Raw genomic sequence first — 18,871 nt, forward strand, 5'->3', positions numbered from 1 at the left:
ACAGTTTTCTCGTGAAGGATGCGCAGGAAGACATTGCCAGGGGTGAGAGGCTCAAGCAGTGACGGACTGTATAAGGGGGGTTTGGCCTGCTTCCTCTGTACAGGCGCAATCAGAGGCTGAGATGCGTGGAGCGTGTCATGATATGGCACATATGTCCATCCGGTTCCGTGTTGATTCGGAAGAAGTATTCGAAGCGAAACCCAGTCTATATCGACATTTGTTGATCCAGAGCCTCTGTCTCAGCCCCATCAGTAAGCGACGTATATTCAAAACATTCACCTCCAGCCATGCAACCCTAGTTTCGAATACACTCCTCCCTCAACAGCCCGAACACCATGACATCGTACGCCACGCCATGCTTGACGGCCGCCTTCCGCCGCGTCCCCTCGTACACAAAGCCGGCCTTCTTCAGCACCCGCACGCTGGCCTCGTTGCCGGAGAACACGCCGGCCTCGAGCCGGACGACGCTGGGGAAGGTGTCAAACACCCAGCGGGTGAAGCCGCGCGCCGCCTCGGTCATGATGCCCTTGCCCCAGCTGTCCTGGCCGATCCAGTAGCCGAGCTCGAACGTGCCGGCCTCGACGTCGGTGCGCGTCTGCACGCCGATGCCGCCCAGGTACGCGCTCGTCCCCGGCTCGCAGATGGCGTAGCACGTTAGGATGTCCGTCCCGGGCGCCTTGAGCGTCGCCGCCAGGTCCAGCCACCGCCGCGCGTCCTCGAGCGTGTACGGCGACGCGAACCGGTACGACATGTACTTGGCCACGGCCGGGTTGTCGGCCGCGCGCTGCATGCGGGTTATGTCGGAGGGGTGGTGCGCGCGGATGATGCATTTCGGGGTGGTCACGATGGGCGGAGGCAACGGGTCGTCGGCCTTCAACGCCGTTGGAGGATGGGAGGGGGCAGGGGGCTGTTCTGGGGGGGTCTGCTCAGGTTGCGACATTGTGAAGCCGGCAGATGGATACAGATATAGTTACGGACGGACGGGCTGAGCTCGGCTGAGTTAATGTTGGCTCGGTTGGCGTGGGTGAGGCCAGAAAGTATGAAGATGAGACCGAAACTTCGGTTCTCAATATATCCCGAGTGAGCCCGGAAGTCAGAGAGGATGAGTCAAGGCAGCCACTGAGATACACAGTAGTTCCTCCCCACGCAAGCTCGAATAGGAAGGTGAGAAATCCCAGAAGGTGGGAATCGCAAGAGCCAAAGGAATTGAACATGTTCAAGGGTTACAATACATTTATATCCGTCTCCAGGACCATGGTTGTTCAGCCATCAGTCCTCCTCTTCGAGCCCTCGCAAATCGGAAAGAAGGTTTGGGAAATTTCCCGACTCACAATGCTAAGGCGCCGCATGGAGACAATTGTGAGGCAAACGCCACCCCTGCACCTCACGACAAAACCGGCCTTTCGAGACCCTGGGACCTGAACGCCCCGTGCCAGCGGATCCGGCGCCAAGCCCATCAAGTTCGTATTGGGCCAATCACAAGTGTGCTGACGCACCAGCAAGCTGCAGCTGTGGGCTTCGGCTGCGAACTGTGTGTAGTGTAAGGTGGCCTTAACTTTTTGGCTGACGGAGCTGAGTTGATCGTCGCGTGGATTGTGGGGAAGTCGAGAGGAAGACGAAACTCGGGCTCGTTTGTTGATGGCCTCGGATTCGGTGCGATGCCCAATTGAAGCCGCTCTTTACTGGTCTTTGCTTTCTTCTGGTCGTTTAGCCCTTGGCTGACTTACAGCCTGCCTTTTCCTTGATTTTCCCGGCGACGACCCCCGCAGCGTGGAACCTTTGAGCGTGGTCTCCAGCGAGCGGTAGCGCTTCGGTAGCGCAACACTCACGATGCCGCCGAAGTCGAGGTTTACGAGGCTGGACGCCTTTACAAAGACGGTCGAGGATGCGCGGATTAGGACAACGTCAGGAGGCATCATCACGATCGTGTCGATCATCGTCGTGTTGTTCCTCGCCTGGGGTGAATGGGCGGACTATCGGCGGGTGGTCGTGCACCCGGAGCTGATCGTGGACAAGGGCAGAGGTATGGCGGTTCGCGAGCTTGCCAGTCGCCTTGGACGCTGCTGACTTTGGTGCGGGGCGACAGGCGAGCGGATGGAGATCCACCTCAACATCACGTTCCCTCGGGTCCCTTGCGAGCTGCTCACCCTCGATGTCATGGATGTCTCAGGGGAGCAGCAACACGGCGTTCAGCATGGCGTGACGAAGACGAGGCTACGGCCGCTGAGCGAGGGCGGGGGTGACATTGACTCAAAGGCGCTGGCGCTGTAAGCTGATGATCGCCCTTGTCACGCATCTAACTCGACTCGACGTCCCGGACGCTAACACACGGCTAAGACACGCGGCGGACGAGGCCGCCATCCACCTCGACCCCTCGTACTGCGGCCCCTGCTACGGCGCGAAGCCGCCGACTACCGCGAAGAAGCCCGGCTGCTGCAACACGTGCGACGAGGTCAAGGAGGCGTACGCGCAGCAGGCCTGGGCCTTCGGCAGGGGCGACGGGATCGAGCAGTGCGAGCGCGAGCACTACGGCGAGAGGTTGGACGAGCAGCGGCGCGAGGGCTGCCGCATCGAGGGCGGGCTGCGCGTGAACAAGGTGGTGGGCAACTTCCACATCGCGCCCGGCCGCAGCTTCAGCAACGGCAACGTGCACGTGCACGACCTCAAGAACTACTGGGACACGCCGACCAAGCACACCTTCACCCACATCATCCACCACCTGCGCTTCGGCCCGCAGCTGCCCGACAGCCTGCACAAGAAGCTCGGCACCAAGCACCTGCCCTGGACGAACCACCACCTCAACCCGCTCGACGGCACCAGCCAGGAGACGGACGACGTCAACTTCAACTACATGTACTTCATCAAGATCGTCCCGACCTCGTACCTGCCGCTCGGCTGGGAGAAGACGTGGGCCGGCTTCCGCGAGGAGCACCAGGCCGAGCTCGGCTCCTTCGGCACCTCGGCCGACGGCAGCGTCGAGACGCACCAGTACTCGGTCACCAGCCACAAGCGGAGCCTGGCCGGCGGCGACGACGCCGCCGAGGGCCACCGGGAGCGCCTGCACGCCAAGGGCGGCATCCCGGGCGTCTTCTTCTCTTATGTGCGTTGGACTCGTTTCTCTTCCTCCCGCTCCCTTCCCCCGCCCCCGTTGAATGGACATGGTGACTGACTTGGTATATCCAGGACATCTCGCCGATGAAGGTCATCAACAGGGAGGAGCGGTCGAAAACGTTCCTTGGGTTCATCGCTGGCCTGTGTGCTATCGTCGGAGGCACCCTGACAGTCGCGGCCGCTGTCGACCGGGCGCTGTTCGAGGGCACGGTTCGTCTCAAGAAGCTGCGGTCGAAGGATCTCTGAGGCGGACCAAGGGCGAAGGGGGAATGTATATCTATACAAGACTATTGGTTTATGATGATCTTGCAGCTGTTGTGCTTGTTGTTGTTTACTGGCGGTTTTGGAGCTTTTTGGCTAGGTACCTAGGTAGGTAGTTGCTGCACACCGTTTTAGAAGCATGGGAGGGGAGTTACTGGGTTAGGCACGGAGAAAAAGAAGTCTGTCATTTTTTTTTACCTCCTTTACACAGCTCTGCTCTTGCAAGGATCAGGCTGATTATACCTAAACTCTGTCCGCAACGCAATTTCTGTGCGTTTGGTGATACACGACCTGGTCGCCTGAGCGCTTGCTTTGGTGCTCTTCCAGATGCTGTATGCTGCGGAAGCCTAGAATGGTAAACGACCACCTGGTTGAGCTTAGGAAAGCCCAGTCGTCTCGGTAACAACCAAGTCATCTTATCAGGCGCCCATTGTCGCCTGGAAGGTGAGTGTGGCCTCTGTACAGTCCAAGACATACAATGGAGGTAAACAATCCCCCCACATCAGGATAGACTGACCTCTAAGTTCCCACGATTCCGGACAGACATACACAGTAAGGTAATGCAAGCTAACATCGGCTCATACTCCGTGCCTCTTACAGGACACTTGCATTCGTCTACAGCGCGGGCCGCGAGAAGCGACGGAACGCTGGCATAGGTGTCCAGCTGTCATTCAGAAGAACCCTCGCCATCTGACCGATGACGTCCACCCCAGCGAAGGAACAAGGTCCTCGCGCTGTTCGAAATTTTCGGGGTCCATCTCCAACTTAAGGTTGACTTTGCGCAGACGATTGATTGGCTGAAGCGGTAGTTAACGTTAATTTTACTTCACGCCACCAAATGACCTGCTTATGCGGCCCGGGTTTACGGTGAAGTGATTGCGGAGAACCCTGTTGTGGTCTGTGTCGTTTCTGATTCGTGCCGTGACTGTCTTAACCCTCGACACTCAGAGCAAGGCCAGGGGTATGTACATGAGCTGGCGCCCGTCATCAGGAGTTTCCCGGACTTGCTTTGTGCTTGCTATGAGAGCTGAAGCCCAGGCAAAGAGGTTTCCTCGGCACAGTGCAATAGTCTGTCTCTAACGTTAACTAGTTATTGGCTGAGCGCTGATTTAAATCTGGACACGGTAATTTGCATGAGGGCCGGGCCACGCGGCTCAGCACGCCGCAGCGGGACGATGCTCGGACGATCTGCCGTCTTCAGCTCCCAATACTGCTTTTTTGAAGGCGAAGGCGTTTTCTCTCAATGACGAGGGCGCAGCGCGTCCTTTTGCAAGGCAAAGGATGGTCAAATGATTGGGCCCTGAATGACCGCTCAGCGAAAGCTTTCCATGCTGGACCGGCCGCGTAGCATGTGGCATGTCGACCACAGAATCGCTCTGGACCAGTCAGTATGCTTGTGTGCTTCTGCACCACACATCATTTCTGGGCTTTTTTTTTTTTTTTTTTTTTTTTTTTTTTTTTTTTTTTTTTTTTTTTTTAGGGCAGGAAGTTGGAGACGCACGCACGTCCTTTCACTGCTGCTCTCATGTTCAGTGAGAACATGTCCCACCACAAGTGTCCCGGCGGACAGACCGAGGCTCAAACGCAGGGCCGGCCCTTAGGTTTCAACAGCACAGGCCTGAGCACGGCCAAACCGTTGATGACGTTGTGGTGCGTGAGCGTTAGGTGGCTCAGCCCAGCCGCAACTGGCCGGAGGCTTGCAGCCAACGCAGACAGGCCACATGGAGGCATCGTAAGAGAATGGAATAGTGTACTTTCTGTCCATGATATTGGGCATGTTGGGTCGACATGGCAGAACAACGTTTGCGAGCGGTGGGTGCCGAACCAGAGGCGGCCCAGGCCGGTCTTGTTCTATGGAGGAGCGGTAACATTCACACAGTAAATGTAATATCCTTACACGAAGAAACGTTCTGGAAAAGGGGAGTTCGCAAGGTCCGTTGCACCCCATTACCGCCAGGAACAGCATGGGGTGACAAGCCATTTCAGCATTAGTGTCAAGCATTTTTGGAACACGACCAGCACAGGCCTTTCCTCTTTGGGCAAGAGGCGACCATTTCATGTGGGCTGCAACCCCCTGTGTCCCGGCCCCTAGCGCACTGATCCACTTCCCCGTTCGCCGGCTGCTTCCCCTGTTTCCCCCTTCCCCCTCGGCCTAACGAACATGACGCTCCGCCAGAATCCCAGGCTCTCGTCTCGTCCTGGCATCTGACCCTCTGCATCGTGTGCCTCTCTGCATTTTCTCATGCGGCGCTGCCATCGGTTGCGTCACTCTTGATGCTCGCGCTCGTTCATTGACCGTCAAATCCGCTCGCTTATGTCCCTCTGTCGTGCGTCGTTTTTTTTCGCCCTGCAGTCGCTAAAAGCAGGCTATTTTGAACCGTTCTCAGCAAACCGACTTTGAACTTGAAACCAGTCGCTCTCGCCGTCAACAGCTTGGTTGGTCCGACAGCGTTTCGAAGGCAATCTAGGTATCCGACGTTGGAGCAATTTACCTGCAAACGTCTCGCGCTGCCTATTTCCCTATCGACGAGTCGAACCAGCATTGGTTTGCCAAAGACAGGCCCGCCTCGCTCGGTTCATCCGCGTGGTTGGCGTGCGCACCACCATCCACGTCGCCAGCTGGAGCGCGAGTTGACCTCCTCGTTTGTGCGCGGTCGCCAGTTCATCTCCTCCTCTCGTTGACGCTGTTGCCGCCACAGCTGCCCTGACGTCTTCCCACTAACGTTGGGGTCCTCCGCCGGGAACCCCTTGGCGCCGTTCTCGAAAACACAGCGATCACGGGTTTTCGCTCATTACCTAGTGACTATTGACATTGTCGCTCTGTGCAAAACCACAAAACATCACCATGTCAGACCAAAAAAAACCAGATTTCCTTGACCTAAAGTCAAAGTCGCAAGCTCCCGTTTCGCGGCCCCTGCGGTCTCCCCGCCTCCATGTTGCCGGCGAAGCACCCCCCGAACTTTCACCTCTCGATGCGTTTGCACTACAGAGTCGGCTGCTCGCGAAGCAGCTGGAGGACAGCGCGAAGATGGGCCGACGCATGAGTCGATTGCCGCCGTTGACCGTCGAAAGCCCCCTGATCGTTCAGGGCCGGTCAGACTACTTCCGCTCCCTTTCGCAGGACTCGGTGTCCGACGACGACCATGTGGCGCATCACAACGTGGGTCTTGGCTTGAAGACCGAGATGGAGAACGACCTCAGTAATCGCCCGAAGTCCATGCACCCACGTTTGAGTCAAATTCCGCCTACGCCCGACGAGTCCATTCCAGTGCCTGCAGTACCGAAGACCAATTTCGACACCTTCAAGGCAAGGCAACCGAGCGATACAGGTGCTGAGGAGGGGTTCTTCGGTGTCGGGGCGCGCAGAGAGCGGTCGCCATCACCCATGGAACCTGGCCGTTCCGGTGAGAAGCCAACAGACGACAGATCTGCCACCCAGGACGGTGCCCCCTCACAATCAGTGGCCAGCGCTTCGATAGCCAGCTCGCCGGAGAGGATGGCACAGCCTCCATTTGACGTTGCAGGACTTGCGCCTCCCAGGCCTATGTTCACGAAGCGAACCTCCAGCCTGATGTCGTCGCCACTTGACACAACTGACGAGGAAGGAGGCCTCAGTACCTCGATCCACTCTCAGAGCTCTCGCAAGTTCTCCGCCAGCAGCGGCGTGCCATCTCCCGCCTACCCCTCATATCAACAATCTCCCTCGGTCGCCTCGGATATTTCTGGGCTACCTCGACCGCAATTCAACTTCTCCCGACCTTTGAGCAGAGCAGGTACTCCGGGTTTCGACCCGCCAACACGCCAACTGTCATCCGACAGTCAAGGCTCCTTCAACGGCGCGGACGATTCAGCCTGCACTCCTGTCAGTACGAACAGCGAAGCATCTCGCGACCCCACCGTCGAGGATGGTGTCTCAGTGGCCCCCTCGTACATCTACTCTAAATTCACTTTACCGCGCGGCAAACCTTTGCAAAGGTCCTCGATCATGATGCTTAATGACCCGTCCCTGCGGCCTTCGTTCGATCAACCCGCGTCCCCTACGAGTAACACGCAAGGTTTTCCTGGGGTTGGCCAGCCCCCGCCCTCTCCGCCCACCCGGCCCTCTAGCTCTTCCGGGAACCGTCCGTTTGATGCCTTCGCACGGCCGTCCCAAGAGCGAAGTAAGCTGAGCACGGAAGTGACTCGGCCGGCGCAGCAGCCCTCCCCGAATCCTAGCAGGCCTTCTACGGACAGCGCTCGCGGGCCAGAAGAGGAACAGCGGGGGCGGAGCTTGGTTTCCCCCCTACACGACGCTGCAGCTGGAAAGCCGCCTGGGTCTACTGCTACCAGCGACTCGGCCAGTACCATCAGAGCGGGCAGGTCCATGCACTCCGTTCCGCCTACCATGTCGGACTTGTCCGCGGAGGAACATGTGAGCAAGGCGATCGCTCTGCACGAGAGCGGCGCTCTGCAAGAATCCACCTGGCATCTACGACACGCGGCAAAGCAAGGCCACCCTACCGGCATGCTACTGTACGCTCTTGCCTGTCGACACGGCTGGGGGATGCGTCCGAACCCGCGGGAAGGCGTTCAGTGGCTCCGGAAGGCCGCAGAATCCGCCAGTCTCGAAATCGCAGACGACGAGTCCCAAGCCAAGGAGGGCAAGCCGGTCGATGCCGCAGACCGCAAGACGCGCAAAGCCCAATTTGCGCTCAGCATCTATGAGCTCGGGGTCAGCCATATGAACGGGTGGGGTATTGAGCAAGACAAGGCACTCGCATTGCGATGCTTCGAGATTGCCGCATGTAAGTTGACAACTCATCGTCTGCTCTTGATTATTACTAACCGTTGTTTAGCGTGGGGTGATGTCGACGCGCTTGCCGAGGCGGGCTTCTGTTACGCTCAAGGGATCGGCTGCAAGAAGGATCTCAAGAAGAGTGCCAAGTACTACCGTGAAGCCGAGGCCAGGGGCATGAGCATGGTTGGCAACAGCTGGTAGGTTTCACACCTTATTCCTCTTCTCCACCTCTGAGGTGCTCACCGTTTCTTTCTAGGATCCACAAGTCCAAGTACGACGACAACAAGGACTCGGAAAAGCAGACCCGATCCAAGTCGAGGTCGCGAAAAAGCATCTTCAGCCGGAAGAGAGATCAATGAGCACCCATCGCGCCTTTTTTTTTACGCCCACAACGCCTTGACGATTACGACAACAATGCATTGGCATGATCTCAGCAATACCCCCTTTGGTTTTTAAGCGGATTTTAGGAGTCGACTTTGCACAGCCGTGAGTCCCTGGCGCCTTGAGTTCAGGGATGAACGCCGGCCTATGGCCTTTCTGCTTCTTTCTTCATACCATATCCTCCCGGAACGGGTCACTTACCCGTCTTGTTACCTGCGCATATGCAGGCCACTTCCGTTGTTTTTATCTTCCGCTTCGATATTCATTACTTTTTTTTTCTTCTTTTTCGATTCGCTAGCACATATTCCTTCGACGCTTGAAGTTCTGGGCCAAACTCCTTGCACATCTAATTTTCTTCTGTCCTGGAGATATAGGCTGAGATGATCAGATGGATGGATCTCCTTTGTTGTACAAGAGCTTGCACGTCAAGACTCTACTTCCTTTCTGTGTATATTCAGGTTGTATCATGCTGGCCAGCCAGGGCATCAAGGCGTTCCGTTTCGCGCCTCTAAGGCTCGATGTGCATAGGACATCCTGGTTTAAGAGCGCAAATGTTTGGTACCTTAAACCTAACTGAGTGCTCAAAACCATTCTGTGCCATTGCTGCAAGAACTATGGCATAGGTCTGCTGAGTGTATTCCATAGGTCTAATGGCGATCATCACCTTGTCGCTGGCAATTGGCAATAGAACCCGGCGCAAGTTATTCTCCTCATCATAATACGGCCGGCCGCCTGGGAATCTACGGTCGTCTGGTGGTCCCTGCAGGGATGTCACTATGAGGGTGGCTAGTCTGCCCAGTGCCTGAGACCGTGATCTACCACAATGCAGAGGCTAGTCCGTCAGGATCTGGCGGCAAAGGCGAACGTTTCTGGGCTGACTATCAGACCCGCTGCTTCGTGATGTCGTTACTTGTACATACATGATCCTGCGTTAACTCCCGCCGCCTCCCATATTGCACCCTCACACGGGTCAACACGTCTCAGACATCGACCTCCATCTTATCACCGTCGTCCCCGGTCAGCTCGTGCACGCTGACGAACTTGCCGAGGTCCTCCTTCCGAATGATCTTCTCGCTCAGCACGGCCGTGGTTCCCTTCGCGAAGACATAGCTCTTCGTCTTCTGCGTCCGCTCGTTCGGCTTGATGTAGTTGCGCTTCAGCGTCGTCTTGTCGGCCGTGATGATGGCCACGTCGACGTTGCTGCCGGACCCCAGGTCGTTCCAGATGCCGGCCTCGATGGCGTCGGCGCACAGCTTGACGGCCTCCTCCTGCGTCAGCGACGGCTTCCACTGGGTCTCGAACACCGACATGGCCGCCAGCGAGCCCGAGCCCATGGTCACGTAGGGCAGCTTGTCGGTCGAGCCGTGCGCGTGCACCGTGAACAGGTGCGTGCCCGTCGGGTCGACGCCCGCCACCACCAGGTACGCGCCGATGTAGCCCTGGTACCGGAACAGGTGCTGCTTGAGCATGGTCATGCACGTCACCACGCGCGGCTTGCGCCCCGTCGACAGCGCGTGCAGTTCCAGCTGCGAGCTGATCAGGGCGGTGGTGAACTCGGTGTCGGCGGCGGTGCCGGCGCCCGCGCACCAGATGTTGGGCGCGATGTAGTGCAGCTTCTCGCAGTTTTTGTCGGCGACGATCGGGCCGCTCGTTGCTCGTGTGTCGGCGGCGATCTGGAGAGAGTGGGGGGATAAGTTTGGGTTCCGGTTAGCACGGAGGCCACTCAGATCGGGGACGCAAAAGTAGACGGAGGAGGGCAACGCACCACTACACCGCCGTCGTATATGCACCCGACAATGGTTGTTCCTGTGCTTGTCGCCTTGGGCAGTGGCACGCCCCGAGAGTGCAATGCCACATTGCGGTTGTAGTTGGAGAAGTCGAAGCCAGGCATTGTGTCCGGTCAACGGCTGATTATCCTGGGCGTCGATGGCTTTTTTCCCTTGTTCTAATTCTGCCGTCGTAATGTAATGCGCCTGGGATTCCCGCCGGGACAGTGTGACTCGGTGGTGAGAAAATTCTGGAGCTTCGTGGTGGTTGTCAATCGGTTGTCGGCGGAGGCCAGCTGATGACGAGGCTCAGCTGCCTTCCCACTGAACGACAGGCACGCACACTAAGGCGGTTTGAGCTTCACCCGACGTTGACGCGCCAAGGGGGTGCTGCCTGACTCCACAGCGGAGCCTGCAACCACAGGGTGGGCTGAAGTTACTGGAAGGGCCCAAGCTCCCCCGGACGTGGCGGGGGCTAACCAAAACGGGTTGAGCCCAAAGACGACAGGGATGCTTCAGGCTGGCTGGGCTGACGGGCAACGACAGGCAGAAAAATCGTGGGTCGCGTCGCTTCCACTGTTAAACCGACGTAAACTTCCTATCCGGAAACTTCAACTTGTTAACGTGAAGGTTGGCCAAGAGAATAGCGAATTCGCCCAGGACGGGAAAACACTACGACACTTTGTTCGCTCTACTTTGGCATTCAAACGGGCGATTGACGATTTCTTACGATACGATAACTTATATCACTCGGATTCATCGCTGCCCCAGCACCCTCTGAGCGTGCTCGGCGGGCGGCCGACTCGCGCCCTCGCAAATTGATCCCGACGATACAGTCCTCGCCCGCCAATGACGTGGTCTGACCTGTAAAAGGTTTTGGCCTTTCGCTAAAGGAGGCGACACTTGCAGCAACCATGGCATTTAACTTTGGAGGCGCTGGGAATGCCCTGATGGGCGGTACCGCCGGCGGCGGCGTGGGAGGGCTGGTGCAAGGCAAGGATCTTGAAGTCATTCAAACAGAGGTGGGACTTCGCTCGCTCCCCTCCTACTGCTAGTACGCTTGACCTCGAGCAATTGCCGCTGACAACCCCATTTTCCGATTTCCAGGGACTCGGGTTTCTCTCGATCGCTGGCGACGCTAAAGTCCAGCTGACCTCGAAGTGGTCGCCCGCGCCTGCGCCCAGAGCATCCCTTCTGAGTATCGCCTCCCGCAAAGGCCTTGTCGCTGCTGCTGGCCCCGATGCCGTCCACCTCGCCACGACAGAGTCTGTGCGGAAGGCCTTCGAAGGGGAAAAGAATGGCGACAGTGAAGTGCGGCCGTTCAACCCCCAGGCCAAGGTGCCGCTCCCGATTCGGATCTCGCAGCTCGCCTTCACCGCCGATGAACAATACCTCATCCTGTCGGCCGAAACAGGCGGCGGCCTCGCAGTCTACGAAGTGCAAGCACTCATTCAGGGGGGGACCCAGTCTGCGTTCGAGCTGAGCACGAACGGCGAGACTCTCCGGGCTTTAGTCCCCAATCCGATGCCCGAATCCGCTAATCTCTGTGCCATCGTCACAAACAATGGCAGCCTCTTCATGGCCAACTTGGCCGAGCGCAAGCTGGTGTCAGGCCCCAGTGGACCAGCCCTGCGCACCCAGGTTAGCTGCGCGGCGTGGAGCACAAAGGGCAAGCAGCTGGTAGCCGGCATGGCAGATGGGTCCATCTACCAGATGACGGCAGACGGTGTAGAGAAGGGCCATATCCCAAAGCCGCCAAACCTCGGCGACTATCACGGTAGGTCCCGCCACATTTGCGTGCGTTGCGTTGATCGCTTGAACTGACCCTAGCAGTTGCTTCGGTTGCCTGGCTCGAGAACCACGTGTTCCTTGCGATCCACAACCCGACGAGCGGTCAGGAGCCGTCCGTTTTCCATATCATTACGCGGCAACAGCCCCTTAGCGGCTCGCCCACCTTTACCTTTCAGAAACTCACTGACCCGGTCGAGCCGTTTATGTCTGAGAAGGTTCCGCATCACTCGATACTGCGGCTCAAAGACTTCCCTCCGAACCTACAGGACCTCCTCTTTGTCTCGTCCACCGCGAACGAGAGCGTGGGCTTGTTGTCGCGGTCGAAGACACCCTTGGCTAGCGACAAACCCGCCGAAGCCATCACAAACGTCTTCACAACCACGGAACTGGCCGACGATTCTAAGCGAGCGCAGCTGCCGATGAGCGAGGATCTGAACGAGACTTACCCGATTGGAGCCGCACTTGACTTGTCCAGCAAGGACAAGGTATATAAGCCGATCCCCGCTGACGAGATGGAGTACTCCCCGGGGCCTTTGCCTGGTTTGTGGCTGCTGAATAACGAGGGCGTCTTGGCTGCATGGTGGTTCGTCTACAATGAGTCCATCCGGTCAGGAACGACATACCCCGGAATTGCTTCCGGAGATGCTGTGGCCCCGGCCTTCGCGGCGGCAGCACCGGCTCCGCCCGCTCCTTCGGCTTTCGGAACGCCTCTTAGCAAAGCCCCTGCATTCGGTTCCCCGTCCACTTCCACGCCCGCTTTCGGGGGGCCGTCGACCCTGGGAGCCAAAGCATCTCCCTGGTCGGCAGCCGCAAGTCCGGCAACCGCTCCAGCGTTTGGTTCTAGTCCGTTTGGTGCCAAACCAGCGACGGCCGCCCCAACGGCTCCAGCTTTTGGCGGATCCGCTTTCGGGGCCAAGCCAGCAGCACCCGCCTTTGGCCAATCGTCGGCATTGGGACTCGGGGCCAAGGTATCTCCGTGGGCATCGGGGTCTACTGCTGCTGCGACGCCGGCGTTCGGCCAGTCTGGGTTTTCCAGCTCTCCGGCGAGCTCTGGGAAGATCTTCGGCAGCGGTACTACCGCCGCACCCGCCGCGGGTGGGTTCGCGAGCTTTGCCAGCAAGGGGGGATTTGCGGCTCTTGGCGGTGCTTCTGGTGGGACCAGTATATTCGGTTCCAAGCCTGGCGGTCCCTTACAATCCAGTGCACCCGAGGTCTCCATGGACACCGACACGGCGTTCCCTCCTCCGACTGTGAAAACGGACAAGCCCGCGCTGGGATCCTCGCCCTTCGTCCTGGGTACGACGTTCAAGGCAGATCCATCTACGGCGCACGATAACGAGAAGCCGAAGGAAGAAAAAGGCAAACCCTTATTCGGGAGCGCTTTTGGCGGCTTGTTGGATGAAGCGTCCAAGCAGCCAGTCGCTCCTCCATCCAAAGACGAGGACATGGTGAGCACCACCCCACCTCCGGTGCAGGCGGCGCCCAAGTCGATCTTCAACCAAGAGTCGACGACTCCGACGACCACACCAGCTCCTCAGAAGTTCGACTTCAAGAGCGTAGCCCCCTCTGGGGGCACCAATTTATTCGGTTCCAAACCTGCTGCCGGAGGCGTCTCCAGTATCTTCGGGGCCGCAAAGCCTGCTACAACCGGGCTATTCGGGTCCAAGCCGGCGACCTCGATCTTTGGTACCCCGAAGGTTAAGCAAGAAACCGAGGCCAAGGCGGATCTCTCCAAGGTTTCCGAAGCTCCTCTCCCGCCTGATACCACAAGTAAGGCGGTTTACCATTTGAGTTCCTCGTCTTCAGGTTCGGAATACTCACCAACAGTAGATTCCAAGCCGGTCGTCAAAGGAGAGGAAGCTCCACTGCCGCCGGATTTTCTGAGCAAGCCTTCGAAGAAGGAGGAGCCAGCGGCGCTGAAGAAATCCCAGGAACCGGCACCAGAAGCTGCGCCGTTGCCTCCGGAGCCCGTTTCAACTACACCCAAACCTGAAGCAAAGGAGACGAGGGCCCTGGTTGCCGAAGAAGCGCCCCTGCCTCCGGACTTCCTCGCAAAGCCGCCATCGAAGCCAGCAGCCACTCTACCTGCTGTGCCTGACAGTGCTGGGGAGGAGGGCCTGTCTGAGGAAGAGGTCTCGGAGGGGGAGGAAGAAGAGGAAGAAGAGGGTGAGGAGGCTGAGGAGGGTGAGGAGGGTGAATACGAGTCGGAAGTTGGCAGCGAAGGGAGCGGTGTCGACGTTGCCAAGGACCTCAGCCCGACAATTGGCTTCGGCGGTCAAACCCCCGGCGTCACGCCCCAGAGCTCGTTTGGCGGCATGGGAGGGAGCACATTCTCCACCATCTCTCGCACCGAGGCAGAACAGTCGCGGCCATTATTCGGTGAAATCTCGAGAAATGCGCCTCCCTTGTTTCCGAAGGCGGTGCCCGTCCCGCAGAGCCCTCGTTCGCCTAGCCCAGTCCGTGGCGCTCCGCGAAACGGCTTCCTCAGGCCTAAAGAGACAACGCGGTCTTTCAGTGCTCCCGGAGTGGCATCGCAACTTCTGGGCAGGAAGGCGGCGCCTGTGCCCTCGTCGCTGAAATTTAGTACCGGCCAGCGGCCTCCTGTGGACCCGAACGTGCAGGCGCAGCGCAAGCTCGCCGAGAAGATACGGGCGGAAGAACACGTGCTGGTTGACCCAGAAGATGAAGGAATCCAGCAGATTCTGCAGTCGGAACTCGAGCCGACCTTGCAGATGCACGAGTTTCTTGCTGTCGATTCGAAGCTAGAGATGCTGCGGACAGCTGGTCAAGAAGTGCCGAGCGCGTGCGAGACCCTCTGGCGAGACGTCAACCGCATGATTGACAGGCTGGGTCTCAACTCGCGGTCGCTGCAGTCCTTCATCCTTGGCCATGAGACACAGTTCAAGGAGGGTGGTCGGCACAAAGAGGACCTCGAGAACGCAGACGACTGGGTGCTGATCGAGGCCAGGGAGCTTGGGGCCGTAGTAGAGGGCGAGCTAGCGCAGAGCCTACAAAAGGGCCGTATCCAAGATGTCGAGGCCGCCGAGGCTTCCATCAAGAGCCTGGCCAAAGACCTCGCCAAACTCCGCGCAAAGGAGGAAGACATCCGCAAGACAATCGCGTCACACGTCGACCCGGCCCAGCGCTCCGCCGCCAAATCCCTACCCCTCAGCGCCGAGCAGGCAACGCAGCAGAACGAGCTCCGCCGCTCCTACGCCGCCTTCTCCAAGCTCCTCGCCGAAACCGAGGAGGCCCTCACGCTGCTCAAAGCCCGGCTCGCCTCGGCCGGCGCCGCCGCCGGCAAGACCCCCGCCCCGACCGTCGATGCCATCATCCGCACCATCAACAAGATGACCACCATGGCCGAGAAGCGCAGCGGGGACATCGACGTGCTCGAGGCCCAGATGCGTAGGCTGCGTCTGGGCTCAGCCGGCCCGCCCAACACGCCTGGCGGCGGCGGCGCGTCGCGGAGTCGCGAGGCATCGCCCTTTGTCACCCCCCAGCATCGGAGGTCGGCGCTCATATCGCCTGAGCGGGGGAGCGGCAGCGGTGGTGGTGCGTTGAGAGAGTCGTTGGCCAGCTCCGGAGCGTCGTATGCGGGGCGGAGCGGCGGCGGCACGCCGTCGCCGAGGAAGAAAGTGAGCATGTATAGCGAGGAGGAGAAGAGGGAGCTCAGGGCGAGAGAAGCGAGGCGGAAAGCGGTGCTGGGCATGTTGAGGGCGAGCTTGGCAAAGGCCGGGCCGAATGTCTCGCGGTTGCGGGACGATGATTGAGAGGGTGTGAATCCAGGGGCTTTTCTCCCCCCTGGCGGAGATGAGGGGAATAAGCAACGGAGACGGTCAGGCAGACAGACAGGAGGGAAGGGCGTGGCAGGAACTGGTGCACGTTGAGTTGGCAAGACTGGATTGGAGATGGATAACCCTGTATTATCTCGGGCTTAATGGCATTCGTCCTTAATTCAGTTCCCGCTCACCGCGATGCTGGTGCTGCATGATAATCACAGGTCGACGGACAACCTTGGTCTAGCACTGCGAGTTTTCGTTCGGATGCTTGAGTACATCCGTAGACCAAGCCCAGTGCGTACTGCTGCCAGATAACGATGATTCAAGTTGATTCCTCATTCTGCGCGAAACCCGTCCATCACGAAATCCCGTAACACCGAAGACACCGCCCATCCGAAAACATCCCTTCCACCGGCCCCGTAATGCCATGGAGCAAAGCAAAGTCTTCGCAATGCATACATATACACCACATAGAACAAATCCACCCATAACCAGCGACGCAGATTCCATGCCCATGCACCCCTTTCACCTGTTCCACCACCGCGTGGCGCGGTGTCGCTTCCCCCATCTAAACCGCGAAGAAAACAACGACAACTTCCCCCCCTCAGTCATCATCCCACTCATCGCCATTCCGCACGCCGCTGGGATGCCCCCGCGCGTCCGTATGCATATGCGTCTGCTTCTCCTTCTCCTTCAGCTTGTTCTGTTGCTGACCCGCCGCTGCCGAGGCCGAGGATGATGACGAGGCAGCTCCAGCTCCCGCTCCGGCTCCAGCTTCGTCGTCGTCCTCGTCGTCCTGCAGCGCGCGCGCAAGCTCGTCCGGGTCGCGCATCTTGGCGTCCGGGTCCAGAACACCGTCGTCCGCCACGCCACCGCCACCGCCGCCGCGGTGCAGGTCGTCGTCGAGAGACGTGCGCGCGGCCTCGCGCTCGAGCACGCCCTCGTCGGCGCTGATGGAGATGCCGCGCGAGCCCCACTTGGGGCGGACGCCGCCGCGGCCGCTGGTCTGGGTGTGGTGGTTGTAGTGGCGGTTGTTGCCGTGGCTGCCGTGCAGCGCGCTCTCCTCGTCGTCGTCGGTCTCGTTGCCGTCGATGTCGTGCGCCGCGAACTGCTTGTTGCCGAAGATGCGGCGCAGCAGCCAGCCGCGCGAGAGGTCGTCGGCGTCGACGATGCCGCCGTTGCGCAGCTTCACGCGCTGGCGCGACCAGTAGACCCAGGCGAAGTCGAGGTAGAGGGCGGTCTGGATGATGCCGAAGATGATGGAGACCGGGTTGGGCGGCTTCATGTTGGTGTCGAGCTCCTTAAGCAACCAGTTCAGCAGGTAGAGGCCGCGGTAGGAGCCGAGGAAGACGATGTAGAAGGAGGTGATGACGGTCGGGATGGTGGTCTGGCGCAGGAGGAGAAGCTGGGGGAGAACGCAGACCGACTCGAGCACCTGGGAGAAGACCCAGAGGAACTGCGCGCGCGGGCGTTAGAGACGACGCGATGAGGAAGAAGGGCGCAAAAAGGGTGCGCCGGGGGTACGCACCTCCTGGAAACCCCACCAGCTGGATGGCTCGAAGATGAGCATCACGAAGGGGGACAGGACCAGGCTGCAGAGCAGGATCAGTGCGCTCAGCTTCCAGGCCACCTCGCGCTCGCGCGTGCGCGGGTAGACGAAGCGCATGATCGCGATGGTGTAGAAGGACGAGAGCAGGTAGAACACCTTGAAGAAGTAGTTCCAGGCGTACGACTCTCTGAAGAGGTCTGTGTAGCGGGTAGCGAAGACGAGGGCGTAGAAGAGCTGTGTGAGGAGGGAGACCCCTGTGGCACCGTCGACCGTCAGCAACCGCATATTAGTCTAGGGAGAAGGCGAGTTAGGTCCGGAAGACGAACCCTCAGAGCTCTTGTTTCGGTGGATGGAGAATATGAGGATGCATTTCGCTGTGATGTGGGACAGATCGGCTGCTATCCTGAAGAACTGGCGCGGTTGTCAGTCGCGCATCCGCTGAACCTGGGGGTGGGGGCAGTGCCCGGCTCACCGTCCACGCCATCTTGCACTATACGGGCATTTGAGCCCAATGCCTAATGCCTGCGATGTGCGGAGAGTTGGGAGAACGGATCGTGTTGTCGACCGCGGGTTATGATTGCCTCACTCGCGCCGACGGCCGCAGGGGCATCAGGGCGCACACTGAGACGACGATCTTTGGCGCAGTGTTCGGCTGCAGATGTCGCCGTCACGCGCCGTGGGCCAAAGGGCGTGGTTTGGCGGTTGGTTTGCGATGGTAGGACAGGCGAGTTGCGCGTTGATTCTTTGGTCGTGACGAATGGGGCGGGCTTGGCGACCACGGAGAGTAGGTGTCCTGTCCCGAGCAGTTAACGCGGAAGGGCTGAAGCGAGCTGGGAATCCATGCAGGGGCTTAACTTTAGGTATGATTACCTAGCGCCCGACAGACCCCCAGGCTGCCATTCTTAGGATACGCAGGGTTAGGGTTGTTTGCGATCAAAGGGGCGCTCAGCTTGCGCATGCTGGCGGCAAGGACATAAAATCAGGTAACTACTTGCACCTTAATTACCTAAATACCATTTGCAGTTGACGCCTGCAAATCCCAGATTTCTATGCGACCTGAGGAACAGTCACGGAATGGCCGATAGGACAGCACGGTGGGTGGATGGAGTCTGGCGCCCGGCCAAGCGGTGATGGTTCCGGGCTTGGCTTCCGAATCGCCTGCTAAAATAGGCAGCGGGTTCGCCTGCGAAGCCGGGCCAAGCCCCGTGTCGAAGGGACAGCCCCCGGCTCCGCATCCGCATCCGCGCCCGCATCCACGATGGAGTCACACTCCTATGCGCAGCTCAGCGAAGGACCGGGCCGGGTTCTCGCAAAGAAACTGTGAAGCTCTGTGACAACACAGTTTTCCAGCTTGCTGGGGCCGTTTCTTGGAGGCAAGGCCACTTGTCCAGAGAGCCTGTTTCCAGTGTGAACCGCATGCAAGTGGGCCGGCGATGACGCGTCTTGATGGTGG

At 59.1% G+C, this 18,871-nt stretch overlaps 6 protein-coding genes across 6 annotated transcripts; 3 read left to right on the top strand and 3 right to left on the bottom strand.

The window, feature by feature from the left end:
- THITE_2121963 (uncharacterized protein) lies at nt 1-1,076 on the bottom strand. The gene has a single exon (XM_003656758.1). It carries the CDS (start codon nt 938-940, stop codon nt 296-298), a length of 645 nt encoding a protein of 214 aa, XP_003656806.1. The 5' UTR covers nt 941-1,076; the 3' UTR covers nt 1-295.
- A 617-nt stretch (nt 1,077-1,693) lies between these two features.
- THITE_2121964 (uncharacterized protein) lies at nt 1,694-3,457 on the top strand. Its single transcript, XM_003656759.1, has 4 exons — nt 1,694-2,023; nt 2,087-2,267; nt 2,338-3,100; nt 3,184-3,457. The coding sequence occupies exons 1-4, from the start codon at nt 1,831-1,833 to the stop codon at nt 3,355-3,357; spliced, it is 1,311 nt and encodes a 436-aa protein (XP_003656807.1). The 5' UTR covers nt 1,694-1,830; the 3' UTR covers nt 3,358-3,457.
- A 2,615-nt stretch (nt 3,458-6,072) lies between these two features.
- THITE_2121969 (uncharacterized protein) lies at nt 6,073-8,593 on the top strand. Its single transcript, XM_003656760.1, has 3 exons — nt 6,073-8,156; nt 8,208-8,346; nt 8,406-8,593. The coding sequence occupies exons 1-3, from the start codon at nt 6,218-6,220 to the stop codon at nt 8,506-8,508; spliced, it is 2,181 nt and encodes a 726-aa protein (XP_003656808.1). The 5' UTR covers nt 6,073-6,217; the 3' UTR covers nt 8,509-8,593.
- A 575-nt stretch (nt 8,594-9,168) lies between these two features.
- THITE_2121970 (uncharacterized protein) lies at nt 9,169-10,513 on the bottom strand. Its single transcript, XM_003656761.1, has 3 exons — nt 10,296-10,513; nt 9,451-10,203; nt 9,169-9,362 (listed from the first exon to the last, which is right to left on the bottom strand). Exons 1-2 carry the CDS (start codon nt 10,419-10,421, stop codon nt 9,511-9,513), a joined length of 819 nt encoding a protein of 272 aa, XP_003656809.1. The 5' UTR covers nt 10,422-10,513; the 3' UTR covers nt 9,169-9,362; nt 9,451-9,510.
- Nucleotides 10,514-10,845: 332 nt separating this feature from the next.
- Nucleotides 10,846-16,167, top strand: THITE_2121973 (uncharacterized protein). The gene is made up of 4 exons (XM_003656762.1): nt 10,846-11,318; nt 11,404-12,073; nt 12,130-13,857; nt 13,918-16,167. The coding sequence occupies exons 1-4, from the start codon at nt 11,211-11,213 to the stop codon at nt 15,858-15,860; spliced, it is 4,449 nt and encodes a 1,482-aa protein (XP_003656810.1). The 5' UTR covers nt 10,846-11,210; the 3' UTR covers nt 15,861-16,167.
- A 306-nt stretch (nt 16,168-16,473) lies between these two features.
- THITE_2156264 (uncharacterized protein) lies at nt 16,474-18,118 on the bottom strand (the record flags this gene model as incomplete). Its single annotated transcript, XM_003656763.1, has 4 exons — nt 17,891-18,118; nt 17,745-17,829; nt 17,398-17,672; nt 16,474-17,325 (listed from the first exon to the last, which is right to left on the bottom strand). The coding sequence occupies exons 1-4, from the start codon at nt 17,900-17,902 to the stop codon at nt 16,474-16,476; spliced, it is 1,224 nt and encodes a 407-aa protein (XP_003656811.1). The 5' UTR covers nt 17,903-18,118.
- Between the last annotated feature and the right edge of the window lie 753 nt (nt 18,119-18,871).

This window comes from Thermothielavioides terrestris, chromosome 5, assembly GCF_000226115.1.
Source record: "Thermothielavioides terrestris NRRL 8126 chromosome 5, complete sequence".
In the NCBI taxonomy this organism is placed as follows: domain Eukaryota; kingdom Fungi; phylum Ascomycota; class Sordariomycetes; order Sordariales; family Chaetomiaceae; genus Thermothielavioides; species Thermothielavioides terrestris.

Coding starts and splice junctions, on each gene's coding strand:
- THITE_2121964 (XM_003656759.1), top strand. CDS start 1,831: ATGCCGCCGAAGTCGAGGTTTACGAGGCTGGACGCCTTTACAAAGACG. Junction 2,024..2,086: donor GATCGTGGACAAGGGCAGAG/GTATGGCGGTTC, acceptor GCGGGGCGACAG/GCGAGCGGATGGAGATCCAC. Junction 3,101..3,183: donor CGGGCGTCTTCTTCTCTTAT/GTGCGTTGGACT, acceptor TGGTATATCCAG/GACATCTCGCCGATGAAGGT.
- THITE_2121970 (XM_003656761.1), bottom strand. CDS start 10,421: ATGCCTGGCTTCGACTTCTCCAACTACAACCGCAATGTGGCATTGCAC. Junction 10,204..10,295: donor TATACGACGGCGGTGTAGTG/GTGCGTTGCCCT, acceptor CACTCTCTCCAG/ATCGCCGCCGACACACGAGC.
- THITE_2121973 (XM_003656762.1), top strand. CDS start 11,211: ATGGCATTTAACTTTGGAGGCGCTGGGAATGCCCTGATGGGCGGTACC. Junction 12,074..12,129: donor AAACCTCGGCGACTATCACG/GTAGGTCCCGCC, acceptor TGACCCTAGCAG/TTGCTTCGGTTGCCTGGCTC. Junction 13,858..13,917: donor TCTCCCGCCTGATACCACAA/GTAAGGCGGTTT, acceptor CACCAACAGTAG/ATTCCAAGCCGGTCGTCAAA.
- THITE_2121963 (XM_003656758.1), bottom strand. CDS start 940: ATGTCGCAACCTGAGCAGACCCCCCCAGAACAGCCCCCTGCCCCCTCC.
- THITE_2121969 (XM_003656760.1), top strand. CDS start 6,218: ATGTCAGACCAAAAAAAACCAGATTTCCTTGACCTAAAGTCAAAGTCG. Junction 8,157..8,207: donor ATGCTTCGAGATTGCCGCAT/GTAAGTTGACAA, acceptor ACCGTTGTTTAG/CGTGGGGTGATGTCGACGCG. Junction 8,347..8,405: donor AGCATGGTTGGCAACAGCTG/GTAGGTTTCACA, acceptor GTTTCTTTCTAG/GATCCACAAGTCCAAGTACG.